Source organism: Gorilla gorilla, chromosome 13 (genome assembly GCF_029281585.2).
Source record: "Gorilla gorilla gorilla isolate KB3781 chromosome 13, NHGRI_mGorGor1-v2.1_pri, whole genome shotgun sequence".
Taxonomy (NCBI): domain Eukaryota; kingdom Metazoa; phylum Chordata; class Mammalia; order Primates; family Hominidae; genus Gorilla; species Gorilla gorilla.
In genome coordinates, this window is record NC_073237.2 from 131,928,885 (window position 1) to 131,940,955 (window position 12,071).

Below are 12,071 nucleotides of genomic sequence, written 5' to 3' on the forward strand. Positions count from 1 at the left end.
GTCTTGCTCTGTTGCCCAGGCTGGAGTGCAGTGGCATGATCTCAGCTCATTGCAACCTCTGCCTCCCAGGTTCAAGCAATTCTGCTGCCTTTGCCTCCCGAGTAGCTGGGATTACAGGTGCATGCCACCATGCCTGGCTAATTTTTGTATTTTTAGTCAAGATGGGGTTTCACCATGTTGGTCAGGCTGGTCTCGAACTCCTGACCTCACCTTGGCTTCCCAAAGTGCTGGTATTACAGGTGTGAGCCACCACGCTGGGCCTTAGTTGTTTTTTAATGTCCGAGATGTCTTTATTTTGCCTTCAATATTTTATGAAAGTTGCGCTGAGAATAACATTCAAAGGTGAATGTGATTTGTTAAAGACGTCACTCCACTGTCTTCCGGAAGGTAGCATTGCTGTTGAGAAGTCTGCCGTCAGTCCACATCTGCTTTTATGGTGTGTAGTGTGGCTCTTCTTTCTGGTCGTTTTGACTTTTTTTCTCCTCTCCTGGATGATCTGCACTTCACTGTAATATTCTAGGAGTGGATTTCTCAATTTTGATCATTCCTTGGTAATTTAGATCTGGGATCTCATGTCTTTTCAATTCTGAAGAATTCTGAGCTATTCCGTTGCTTTGTTGCCATTTTAGGAAATGTTTTTCTTTCGGAACTCCTATTCTGTTTATATTGGAGCCTCCTGATCTATTCTCCATGTGTGTTAACTTTGTGCATGTGTGTATGTGTGTGAGTGTGCATGTGTGTATGTATGCATGTGTGTATGTATGTGTGCATGTGTGTGCTTGTATGTATGTATGAATGGTGTGTGCATGTGTGTATGTCTGTGTGTGTGTGCATGTGTATGGGTGTGTGTGCATTTGTATGTGTGCACATGTGCATGTGTGTGTACGTGTGTGTGCATGTGTGTGTACGTGTGTGTGCATGTGTGTGTACGTGTGTGTGTTGTGTTTTCAGAGCTGCTGCACTCTGGTTGGTTTCCTCCACTCATTTTATTACTAGCTCCAGGCTGGAGACTGAATCTATCTGTAACATCTCAATTTCTCTTTCTAATTTTTCTGTCTTCATTGATTTTGTTAGTACTATCTTCCATGACACTAAGTCTCTTTTCTACTATGTCAAGTCTGGAATTTAACCTGTCTATTGAGTTTTTTATACACTTTATTATTCATCTTCAAGATGTGTAATTATTTCTATTTCATCTCTCCTTGTTTCTTATATTCTGGCCAGTTCTAATTTTATACTTTATATATTTTTAAATCGCTAGGCATCTTGATCATACTCCTGCAGTTTTAAAGTGTGTGTCAGACTTTCCTTAGCTGGTGTAAGTTCCTGTACCAGTTGCTCATTTTTAGCCTGCCTTTCTTGGTGTGGTGTTTCCTTGGGTAATTTGGAACCTGGCCTTGCTCATTTCAAGGTGAGGATATTGTGTCTCTGCATTTCTGCCTTTCTCCACCATCTTGTTGTCATTGTCCTCTGTCTAGCAGTGTTTCGTAGCCTCTGCCCCGGGTCCCAGGCTTCTGCTCTGCAGTGATGAGGAGGATGTCACACATAAAGTCATCCTTTCCGAGGACAGCTTGTCTCAGCTTCTGCTCTCGAGGCTGTGTCAATGTCCTCTTGCCTTCCTATGCCCACAGTGCTCCACTAAGTTATACGAAGTTACAGCCCCGGGATGTGTCAGGGAGGGTCTCTCAGCCTCCTTTCTGGAGTCAGGGAAGCCCCTCCCATCACTCCCAGGAGCTGGACACAGGCCCTCTCTGCCTGCCTTGGGACTTGGAGCTGACAGGTCCCTGCCTCTGCCCCATCACAAGCCTGTGGTTCTCCTCCATTCCTTGTTTTATGTGAGTGTGTGTGTGTGTGTGCATGTATATATGTACACACATGCATACACACACACACACACACCTGTCTTGGTCTTCTGTCTGTCTGACCTATTGCTGCTGTGTGTGTGGAGCAGAGAGGATCCTTACTGCACACCTTGCTCAGGACAGAGGACACCGTCCTTAAATGCACACGGTATCGTGTTCACACAGGAGGGTCCCTTTTTTTCCATGATGAATCTGAGGCCAAGTAACCTGCCCAGAGATGCAGGAAGCTCAGCCGAGCCCCAAGCCCACGGCCCTCGGACTCCAACCCCAAACCCCCTTGACAGTGTGCACGTCAGCAAGTGTGGGATGGCTGGGGGGCATCTGTTACAGCTGCACACGTCCCCAGGTGGCCTGCACGCCCTTCACTCCCTTCAGTTTCCTCCCAGGTGAAATCTGCAAACCCGCTCCTCTGGACCTGGTCCTGTCCAGGTGATCCTCTGGGATTAACAAGCTGTTATTCACCAGCCTCCAACAATAATGGCAGGTTATCTGCTCCGTTGCAGAACTGGCAGTGGTTTACATCCAGGAAGGGATTGGTCAGTCTCCTGTGCCAGGTCCCTGGGGGACCCTGAGCCCAGCAGTATAAAGGGCGGCTGTGGGAGGACTGGTACAGCCTCTCCCAGCCCCAGCAAGTGACCTGTCAGGCGGCCGTGGACTCAGACCCCGGAGATGAAGCCCCTGCTCCTGGCCGTCAGCCTTGGCCTCATTGCTGCCCTGCAGGCCCACCACCTCCTGGCCTCAGGCGAGGAGATTCAGGATGTGAGGCCCAGATGGGAAGGCTGGGCTGGAGGGGGCAGGGGGCGAGGCTGAGACTGGATGGAGACCCCCATCCCTCCCCCATCCAAGGAGACCCTCGTTTTTGGGTTGGGCATTAAAGCCCTGCCCTGAGGGAATGGTGGGATGGGGCAGCAGGTGTCTGGGCTGGCAGGGTAGGTGGTGCAGGGGTGCAGAGTGGGCAGGGCTGGGAGGGTGGGGGTCTGGTTGACTTCGCTTCTTCCCTGGGGGTAAGGGCTTCTGTGGTCCTGGCCAACTTGCGGGGGCTGGAGCCACCTTCAAGTGGGCCTGGCGAGGGTGCTGGGTGTTTTCTGGGTGGGTTAGATTGGGGAATGTTCCCCGTTTCCAGCCCTCGGGGTGCGGTAGAGTCTAGGGGCTGCAGGCCAGGGAAGGGGGAGGCTCTGGAGCAGTCGGCCTGAGCCTGATAGAGAGGGGCCTTCTCCAGGTGTCAGGGACGTGGTATCTGAAGGCCATGACGGTGGACAGGGAGTTCCCCGAGATGAATCTGGAATCGGTGACACCCATGACCCTCACGACCCTGGAAGGGGGCAACCTGGAAGCCAAGGTCACCATGCTGTGAGTGTCTGCCAGCCGGCCGGGCAGCCTACAACCTGGTCTAGGGCCTTCCCTTTCCCCACCCAGGAGAGCTCCGGTGCTGGGGAGGTGGGCAGACCTGCTGGGAGGCCCCTCTCAGCCCCTCCTGCAATGCTTGAGGGCAAACTGTGCCACTGAGGTGCCTCGGCTGGAGGGGGCCTGAGGGGGCAGAGGCCCCGGATCAGACCCTGTGGGCTACCAGTGGCAGCCCTGGGTACCGCCCACTTCCTCCTCCGACTAGGGAATGTCTGGTGACGTGCAGGCCCCTTTGGGAAAAGGTGTTTACCCCCGATCAGAGTCAGAGCCAGTCCTGGCAGTAAATTTCTGCTTTGGAGAAGTGCAGGGATGGGGTTGCAGAATGACCAAGAGGGAGCATAGGACACCATGGAGAAGACCCCCTTGAAGTCCCTGTGTAGCGCTCACCTGTGCGGCTCTCACCTGTGCTGCTTCCACCCGTGTGGCTCACATCTGTGGCTTCCCACCTGTGTGATTTCACCCGCGTGGCTCCCACCTGCACAACTTCCCACCTGCGTGGTTTCACCCCCGTGGCTCCCTCCTGAGTGGCATGCAGTGCCTGTGCTCCGGTCCTGGGGGCTGAATCTCAGGAAGTCACTGACCCTGGCAATGACCCTGATTTTTTTTCCCCCAAAGCCCCTCACTGAACCTTTCCCTGTCTGGGCCGGATGATGATGGATATGGCGCTTGTCCCTGAATGTCTCTAAAAGGAAGAATGCAGCTGGCGGGATGAGGCTCAGGCCCACGCCACAGACGCTGCCTGCAAACCAGGCAGCCTGGGTGCCTCTGGCAGGAAATGTGTTGGGGGCGGGGGGGTTGGGAAGGCAGCCACCAGGAGGAGCGGTGCAGAGCTCCTGGCCACCTCGGGAGACCCCGGAAACTGCTGCATGGGACCTGGAGGGGCTGCTGGTGCCTGGGTCTGAGATGCAGAGAAGCACCCTCCTCCATGGGCCTGTGGCAGACTCGGGGCCACATTTGCAGGACATTGCAGCATAGTTGCTCCAGGGCCGGGGGAGGCACAGGCCAGGGCCGCTTTGCCAGGGGGCTTCTGTTTTCCAGGATAAGTGGCCGGTGCCAGGAGGTGAAGGCCGTCCTGGAGAAAACTGACGAGCCGGGAAAATACACAGCCGGTGAGTCCCGGAGCCTAAGCCAGAGCCTGAGCTTGAACACACGCTGGATGTGGGGGGGCAGCCAGTGCCTTTTTGGGGTGGCCTTTTGGCCTGGGAAGCCTTTGCTGCCTTCTGACTCCACTAAAAGCCCACTCTCCTCTCCCACTGGTCAATTTGCATTAGAGACTTGAACACCTGACCCCAAACACCAGGTGTGGCAGGTTTGTCCTGGGGCGGACCCTCTGGGCTTGCCCTGTAGCCCTGGCTGTGGCTCTGGCAGGGCCAGGAGCAGAGTCGTATTTGGCTGTGGGGGGCTGCACCCCAACTCCCACATCCGCAGACCTCATACCCGGAGGAACCCCCCATGACTCACTGGTTTGGGATGTGGCTGCCTCTTGGGTACATCAGGTTCCTGGGAAGTGGGGGTCCCATGGCCTGGGGCTCAGGCCTGGTGGGGAACCTGGGTCAGGGAGCTCTGGGAGGCTGGGAGGGTGCAGGAGCTGTGGGGCTTGCTGGGCCTGGCAACACACGCTGTCCCGGGATCCTCTCTGAAGTCCCCGGTGGCTAATTCAGGACTGTGCTGCTGTCTTTCTGCAGACGGGGGCAAGCACGTGGCATACATCATCAGGTCGCACGTGAAGGACCACTACATCTTTTACTGTGAGGGCGAGCTGCACGGGAAGCCAGTCCGAGGGGTGAAGCTCGTGGGTGGGTCCTGCAACCTCACCCTGCAACCCATGCCTCCACCCACCCTCCCTCCTCCCTCGGCCTCCTGCACCCTCTTCCCCATGGGAGAAGCCACTGGGACCCAGGAACCCACTGCAGTTTTCTTAGGATGAGTTTTCCTGATAAAGGCCTCAATTCCCACCCCTGGGGTTCAGGATTTGGGATGCCCCGGCCTCGGTCTCTGCAGCAGAGGCAGGAAGGAGCCGCGGCTGCCGGCACAGGGGCTCAAAGGTCACACGTGTCCCAGAGTGGACCAGGCCCTCCCCCGGAGCAGCTCCCTGCAGTGTCATCCTTGAGCGTGTTCCTGTGGGGTGTCCAGCAGGGGAGAGGAACGGGGATGTGAGCAGAAGTCTGCGTGGAAAGAACGTTCCAGCTCCTGGGGTTGAATTCCGGACACGGTGGCTCCCACAGACGGTGGAGCATCAGTGCCGTCCCTGTCAGAGGACGAGGCCCGTGAAGGCTCCTGAGTTCTCCCTGGAGCCAGGGGTGTGCAAATGACAGAGGAATGGGACCCTGGTGCCCCCAAGGGGAGAGGCGCTTCTTCCAGGGCGGGCCTGTCGTGCCGTCCATCCTCACTCCGGGAGATGCTTGGGGATGGACGGAGAGCCCTTCCCGTTCTCCCGGTTCTGCTGCTGCAGGAGCCTTCTCAGCCGTGCACGGCACCCTGGTCCCACTTTGCCAGCCTGAGGGCCTCTGGGTTCAAGTCCCCCCACGGTGGGCGAGGTCCCCTTCCCCAGCCCAGCTCAGGCCTCCAGACTGGGACGGGGTGCCGTCGGCTCAGTGCTGCCTGGAGCACCCACATCTCGTCCTGGCACCCACAGGCAGAGACCCCGAGAACAACCTGGAAGCCTTGGAGGACTTTGAGAAAGCTGCAGGAGCCCGCGGACTCAGCACAGACAGCATCCTCATCCCCAGGCAGAGCGGTAGGAGGCATGGCCCTGCAGAGCCCCCCATGTCCCCGAGTGGGGACGTCAGCAGAACCACATTGCACGGGCGCATAACTGTGCTGTGTCTAATTCTGGCTTTGTCCTTCCTGGGGTGGTGGAGCTGGTGGCTGATGAGGGGCCCTGGTCCTGATTGCATTCCTGGGGTCTCCTGACTCACCTGTGCTTCCTTTTCCTGCAGAAACCTGCTCTCCAGGGAGCGATTAGGGTGAGTGAACAGCTTTAGAGGACATTTGAGAAAATCCAGTTCTGGGGCTCAGTGGTGCTTCCAGAGGCCATGGGGTCTCTCCCACCCATCCCACTTCTACCTGGGTGGGAGATGCCCCACATAGGCCAGGCAGGTGGGAGCTCTGCTCCTGAGCTGCCCACACTCGGGCATCAGCCTCCGCTCTTGCCCTGGGTGTGACTCCTGGGCAGCTGGGAAGCCCACAACACTGAGCCCGCCTTTGCCGGCTGCTGGTGGAGACGGTGTCTACCCCCCAGTCACGTGGGCAGGAGCAGGCGGGAGATTCAGGTTCCTCCTCAGCACCCGTCACCCTCAGCCATGCTTGTGACTCCACTTACCCCATAAGTTGCTCAAAGATTCAGCAAAGCGGCAGGCGTGCCTGTGCTCGCTGTGTCAGATGGGCCCCTTGCTGGCTGCACAAGGGGACCAGAGTTTGGAGACTCGCCCAAGGTCACCTGCCCAGGTGTGGGCAGAGCCAGAATCCCGGACAGCATCGCTGTCCTTCCCGCACCCTCCCCTTGGCCTGCAGTCACCCTGATGCCACTTCACTCAGCAGGGAGCTCCGTCAGCAGCCTGCGGGGGTGTTCCCTGCTCCATCCGCTCCAATCTGGAGGCTGGAGCCCCCACCTGCAGCCCCCAAGAATCCGTGTGTGCCCCCCACACCATCGCCCCCAAGAGCCCGCATGTGCCCACCACACCATAGCCCCCGAGAGCCCACATGTGCCCACCACACCATAGCCCCCGAGAGCCCGGTGCACATCCCCCACACCATTGCTTCTGAGATCCAGCACGTGCCCCCCCAACCATCGCCCCCGAGAGCCCACATGTGCCTTCCACCATAACCCTCAAGAGCCCAGTGTGTACCCCCACCATAGCCCCCGAGAGCCCACAAGTGCCCACCACACCATAGCCCCCGAGAGCCCACTTGTGCCCCCACACCATGCCCCTGAGTGCCCACATGTGCCCCCACACCATAGCCCTCGAGAGCCCACATGTGCCCCCCACACCATGCCCCTGAGAGCCCACATGTGCCCCCCACACCATCACCCCTGAGAGCCCGCTGTGCCCCCCACACCATAGCCCCTGAGAGCCTGCATGTGCCCCCCACATCATAGCCCCCGAGAGCCCACTTGTGCCCCCACACCATGCCCCTGAGAGCTCACATGTGCCCCCACACTGCAGCACCCAAGAGCCCACATGTGCCCCCACATTGCATCCCCTTCCCACCCTTGCTGTCCTGGCCTCACTCACCCTCCCCCTCTTTCCAGGGCAGGGGACACCTTGGCTCCTCAGCAGCCCAAGGACGGCACCATCCAGCACCTCCGTCATTCACAGGGACATGGAAAAAGCTCCCCACCCCTGCAGAACCCGGCTGGCTGCACCCCTTCCTACCACCCCCCGCCTTCCCCCTGCCCTGCGCCGCCTCTCCTGGTTCTCCATAAAGAGCTTCAGCAGTTCCTGGTGACTCCGCCTGTCTGTGGGGTCCCTCGGGGTGAGGGGTGCTGGCTGGGTGCTCTTTTGGGTGCAGGGAGGGGGTGGGAAGCAGGAGGAAGGACAGGGAACCACCCTGGACCCAGTTCTCCCTGGTGGGTGCCGCAGGCCAACAGTGGGAGGGGCCTAGCAGGGGGGTGTGTGCTGCAGGCTGGGCCTGAAGGTCGCGGGGTGCTTCCTGCAGGTCAGCCGCCCGCTGAGCTCAGGCTGTAGGGGTTGCGGGGGTGGGGGCAGGGCTCTACTCCTTGGTCCTGCACAAGTAAGACCGGAAGGCCTGGGACCAAGCGCAGCTGCCACCCAGAGGGGATTGGGCAGGGCCACCAGTGCCCTCAGCACTGATGCTGAGTCCGTGAGGCTGGACGTGGGGGGAGGGGACAGCAGCTCAAGGCAGGGTGTGGCTCGGGCTTGAGCTCACCGGGGAAGCCAGTCCTGTCCTCCGGGGAACCACACCAGCACTGCCCCCAGAGCCTGGCTCCACACTGTCCCTCTCTGTGCCTGGGTAGGTTTGGGACAGCAAGTTCCCAGCTTGGGGGCAGCCACCAGAGGTCCCACCTGGCACAGGCGCCTTTCCTGACCCTGGCGGTCTGTAGGATTTAAAGTTTCTTTCGATGGCGCAACATCGCACAGTGATGCTGGGAGCGAGGAGAGGCAGACTCTTAGTGACTTGCTGCTCTGCAGGAGAGGGCAGTCGCCAGGCAGGGCCACACAGGGTGGCTTGAGCCTGGGACAGGACAACAGCCTGCAGACCTCAGGGTAGGGAGCAGAAAGTGTAGCGGGTGACCCGGCTGCCTGTGGCCAGCTAACAAGAGTCATTTCTCTGCTCCAGGGCTTAGGGGCTGTCCCTGATTGTCTGGTACCTGGCCTTGGGGCAATGATGGCTAGTGGGGAGTGGCCCCCTAGTGGGGCCATCTGATTAGGGCAGGGCTGCTGTGTGGACCAATCAGCTGCTCAGGAAGGGGCCGGCCCCTAGCCAGGCCTCAGTGCTCGATTCTGGCCAGGCATGGTGGCTCATGCCTGTGTTCCCAGCACTTTGGGAGGCTGAGGTGAGAGAATCACTTGAAGCCAGGAGTTGGAGACCAGCCTGGGCAACATAGCGAGACCCCATCTCTAAAAAAAAAAAAAAAAAAAATTAGTCAGGCTTGGTGGCGCACACCTGTAGTCCCAGGTACTCGGGAGGCTGAGGTGGGAGGATTGCTTGAGCCCAGGAGGTCGAGGCTCTCCCTCATGTCGTAGACCTTGTGACCACACAGGTGCGTCCTCTCCGCTCTCCCTCATGTCATAGACCTTGTGACGGCACAGGTGCGTCCTCCCCACTCTGCCTCAGATCATAGACCTTGTGACCTCACAGGTGCGCCCTCCCCACTCTGCCTCATGTCACAGACCTTGTGACGGCACAGGTGCGTCCTCCCCGCTCTGCCTCATGTCACAGACCTTGTGATGGCACAGGTGCTCTCTCTCATGTCATTGCTGACACGCATCACATCTATATATGCTGGAGACGCCACGATGCAGCACTGCAGAGCATGCTTGAAGCAGTCCCACATGTGATAAAGGAACAGAGAGGGTGTTTTCTCTGTACCCACAGACCTTCTTCGCTGAGTGCTCTTTGATCCTGAGTGTCCTGTCTCCATGCTGATCACGTCCCTCCAGCCTGAAGAATGGCTTTTATTAGGTAGGTGCAAAAGTAACTGCAGCTTTGGCCACTAAAAGTAATGACAAAAACCCCAATTACTTTTGCACCAACACAACCTAATAGCATTTTTTATTCTGCTGGCTGCTGCCCACAGATTGTTTTCATTTTCTTTTCTCTGCATGTGTTTCACTTTGCTTTTACCCTTGAAGGATATTTTCAGCAGACACAGAATTCTCAGCTGGACGTGGTGGCTCATGCCTGTAATCCTAGCACTTTGGGGGGCCAAGGCGGGAGATCACCTGAGATCGGGAATTCAGCTTGGCCAACATGGCGAAACCCTGTCTGTACTAAAAATACAAAAATTAGCCAGGCCTGGTGGCGCATGCTTGTAATCCCAGCTACGTAGGAGGCTGAGGCAGGAGAATCGCTTGAACCCGGGAGGTGGAGGTTGCAGTGAGCCGAGATCGCATCACTGCACTCCAGCCTAGGCGGCAGAGTGAGACTCTCTCTCAAAAATAAAATAAAATAATATAAAAAGAACTCTTGACTGCAGTTCTTTTCCTTCCACACCTTACAGATGCGGTTTCCCTGTCTCTGGCCTGTGTGGTTTCCGGTGAGATCTCAATGCTTAGTCAGCTCATGCTTCTGCTGTATGTAATGTGTCTTTTTTCTCTGTTTGCTTGAAAATTCTGTCTTTAAATGTGGTTTTTGGCACTTTGACTTTAATGTACCTAATGTGTTTTCTTTCTGTTTATCCTGCATGGGGTTTTCTAAGCTTTCTGTATCTGTGATTTCATAAAACTTTTTTCCCCAAATGATTCTTCTGCCCATGATTGCTTTCCACTCCATCTGGAACTCAATTACATGGGTGTTAGGCCTTTGGATATTGTCTCTCAGCTCTCTGAGGCTGTCTCTCTCTCTCTCTCTCTTTAAAGAGACAGGGTCTTGCTCTGTTGCCCAGGCCAGAGTGCAGTGGCACAATCATAGCTCACTACAGCCTGGAGCTCCTGGGCTCAAGCTCTTTTTGTTTTCAATATTTGTTCTTTTTATTCATAGGGCTGGATTATTTCTATTTATATATCTTCCTGTTGACGGAGGTGTCTCAAGTTTTCTCTTCGCTGTATCTGGTGAATTTTCCTTCCATATGTTGTGATCTTTAGTTTTAGAATATCCCTTTGGTTGCTGTTTGCAGTCGCTGTTTCTCTGCTGCCTCCATGTTGGCTCAGAGTCAGTCCTCTTGAGAACGGTCACATTTTCCTTTCTTCATGTGTATAATAATTTTGGATTGTATCCTGAACAGTTTGAATGATGTATAAACTCTGGGTTTTGTTAGGTTTCTGCAAAGAATGCTGGTTTTTGTTTTTGGTTTTTGGTTTTTGGTTTTTTTTTTTAGGAGGAGTTTCGCTCTTGTCGCCCAGGCTGGAGTTCAGTGGCACGATCTCAGCTCACTGCAAGCTCCACCTCCCGGGCTCAAACAATTCTCCCGCCTCAGCCTCCCGAGTAGCTGGGATTACAGGCACCCACCACCAGGCCTGGCTAAATTTTGTATGTTTAGTAGCGACAGGGTTTTGCCATGTTGGCCAGGCTGGTCTCAAAGTCCTGACCTCAGGTGATCTGCCCGCCTCGGCCTCCCAAAGTGCTGGGCCTCCCAAAGTGAGCCACCACGCCTGGCCTGGTTTTTGTTTTGAAGCAGGAAGTTATTTGACCTCCAGCTGTAAGCTCTGCCTCTTCTGTGGTGCACAGCAATTCAGTTCACATTTCAGTCAGTTCTTCTAGGCTTTGCTGGGCTGCTTCGTGTCTTTCCTGTGTGTTCATTTTTTAGGGGTTAGCCTGAGATTTGGACGGTTTCTGCATAGAACTTGGGGCTCTCTCTTTGCCTCTCTTCTTTCTTGAATTTCTCTCTTCACTTTCCAGCAGCTATCATTGCTTAGGACTCTGTCCTCTGGTTCTTCAAGCCAGCAAAATTGCAAGGTGTCTACCAGAGCTTGATCTGCTCCATGTGGTGCAGACAGGGCCTGCCCTCCAGATAAAAGCAGTGAGAATGGGAAACTCATCTAGTGCCGTCACCTTCTTCCAGGTGCTGACCGACCTGCAGTGTCTGTTTGCCCTGGGAGAGTGGTTTCTGCATTTTGTCCAGAGTTAATCATTGCTACTTGAGGGAGGCCTGGTCAGATGGGAGTTCCTAGACCACGATGGGAAGTGGAACTCACCATTTAGCAAAATGCACTTCACAATCCCAATAGGAGAGGGCACGCTTGAGCTAAGAAATGGCCTAAGTCACCGATGTCTCCCACTCTGCAGGTAGAGTCACTGGTTACTACCGATGTGGGAAAATGTATCCAGCTTATCTTGACTGGAAAAAGGTACCATCATGTGTTTAGAGTCACTATAAAGAGAACACAGGAGGTGAGGGTCTCAGGTGGGGTCTCCCTCGGCCCTGTGTAGAGCACACTCAGATTGCTCTGCCCTCCAATCTGGCTGTGCTGGGTTGAGGGCCACAACAGGGACATTACCAGCCTGCAATGCAATCTGCCTGGTGTGGGCTGGGCACGCTTCAGCATCCGGAGAAAACCTTCAAGCGAGGAGTCATGGGGCATGGGACATGCGGCCGGGAGCTGCCTGTGTACACGAGGAGGATGCATCTGGGAGCACACCATTGGGGTCTCACATGACTGTCTGTCCTCCAGCCCTCAAGCC

At 55.9% G+C, this 12,071-nt stretch overlaps 1 protein-coding gene across 3 annotated transcripts; it reads left to right on the forward strand.

Moving 5' to 3' along the window:
- Positions 1-2,473: 2,473 nt before the first annotated feature.
- LCN1 (lipocalin 1) lies at positions 2,474-7,715 on the forward strand. 3 transcript variants are annotated; one of them, XM_019033668.4, is made up of 7 exons: positions 2,474-2,621; positions 3,082-3,212; positions 4,305-4,375; positions 4,952-5,062; positions 5,906-6,003; positions 6,206-6,232; positions 7,519-7,715. In XM_019033668.4, the coding sequence occupies exons 1-7, from the start codon at positions 2,532-2,534 to the stop codon at positions 7,690-7,692; spliced, it is 702 nt and encodes a 233-aa protein (XP_018889213.2). In that variant the 5' UTR covers positions 2,474-2,531; the 3' UTR covers positions 7,693-7,715. The 3 variants fall into 3 exon arrangements, with proteins under 3 accessions (XP_018889213.2, XP_063552281.1, XP_018889214.1); XM_063696211.1 differs by having other exon boundaries at positions 4,952-5,049; positions 5,902-6,003; XM_019033669.4 differs by lacking the exon at positions 7,519-7,715 and having other exon boundaries at positions 2,532-2,621; positions 5,902-6,003; positions 6,206-6,231.
- The last annotated feature ends 4,356 nt before the right edge of the window (positions 7,716-12,071 follow it).

Excerpts from the sequence above, each read along its gene's own strand:
- LCN1 (XM_019033668.4), top strand. The coding sequence starts at position 2,532 with ATGAAGCCCCTGCTCCTGGCCGTCAGCCTTGGCCTCATTGCTGCCCTG. Across the intron at positions 2,622-3,081 it reads CAGGCGAGGAGATTCAGGAT|GTGTCAGGGACGTGGTATCT; the intron begins GTGAGGCCCAGA and ends GGCCTTCTCCAG. Across the intron at positions 5,063-5,905 it reads CCGAGGGGTGAAGCTCGTGG|AGACCCCGAGAACAACCTGG; the intron begins GTGGGTCCTGCA and ends ACCCACAGGCAG.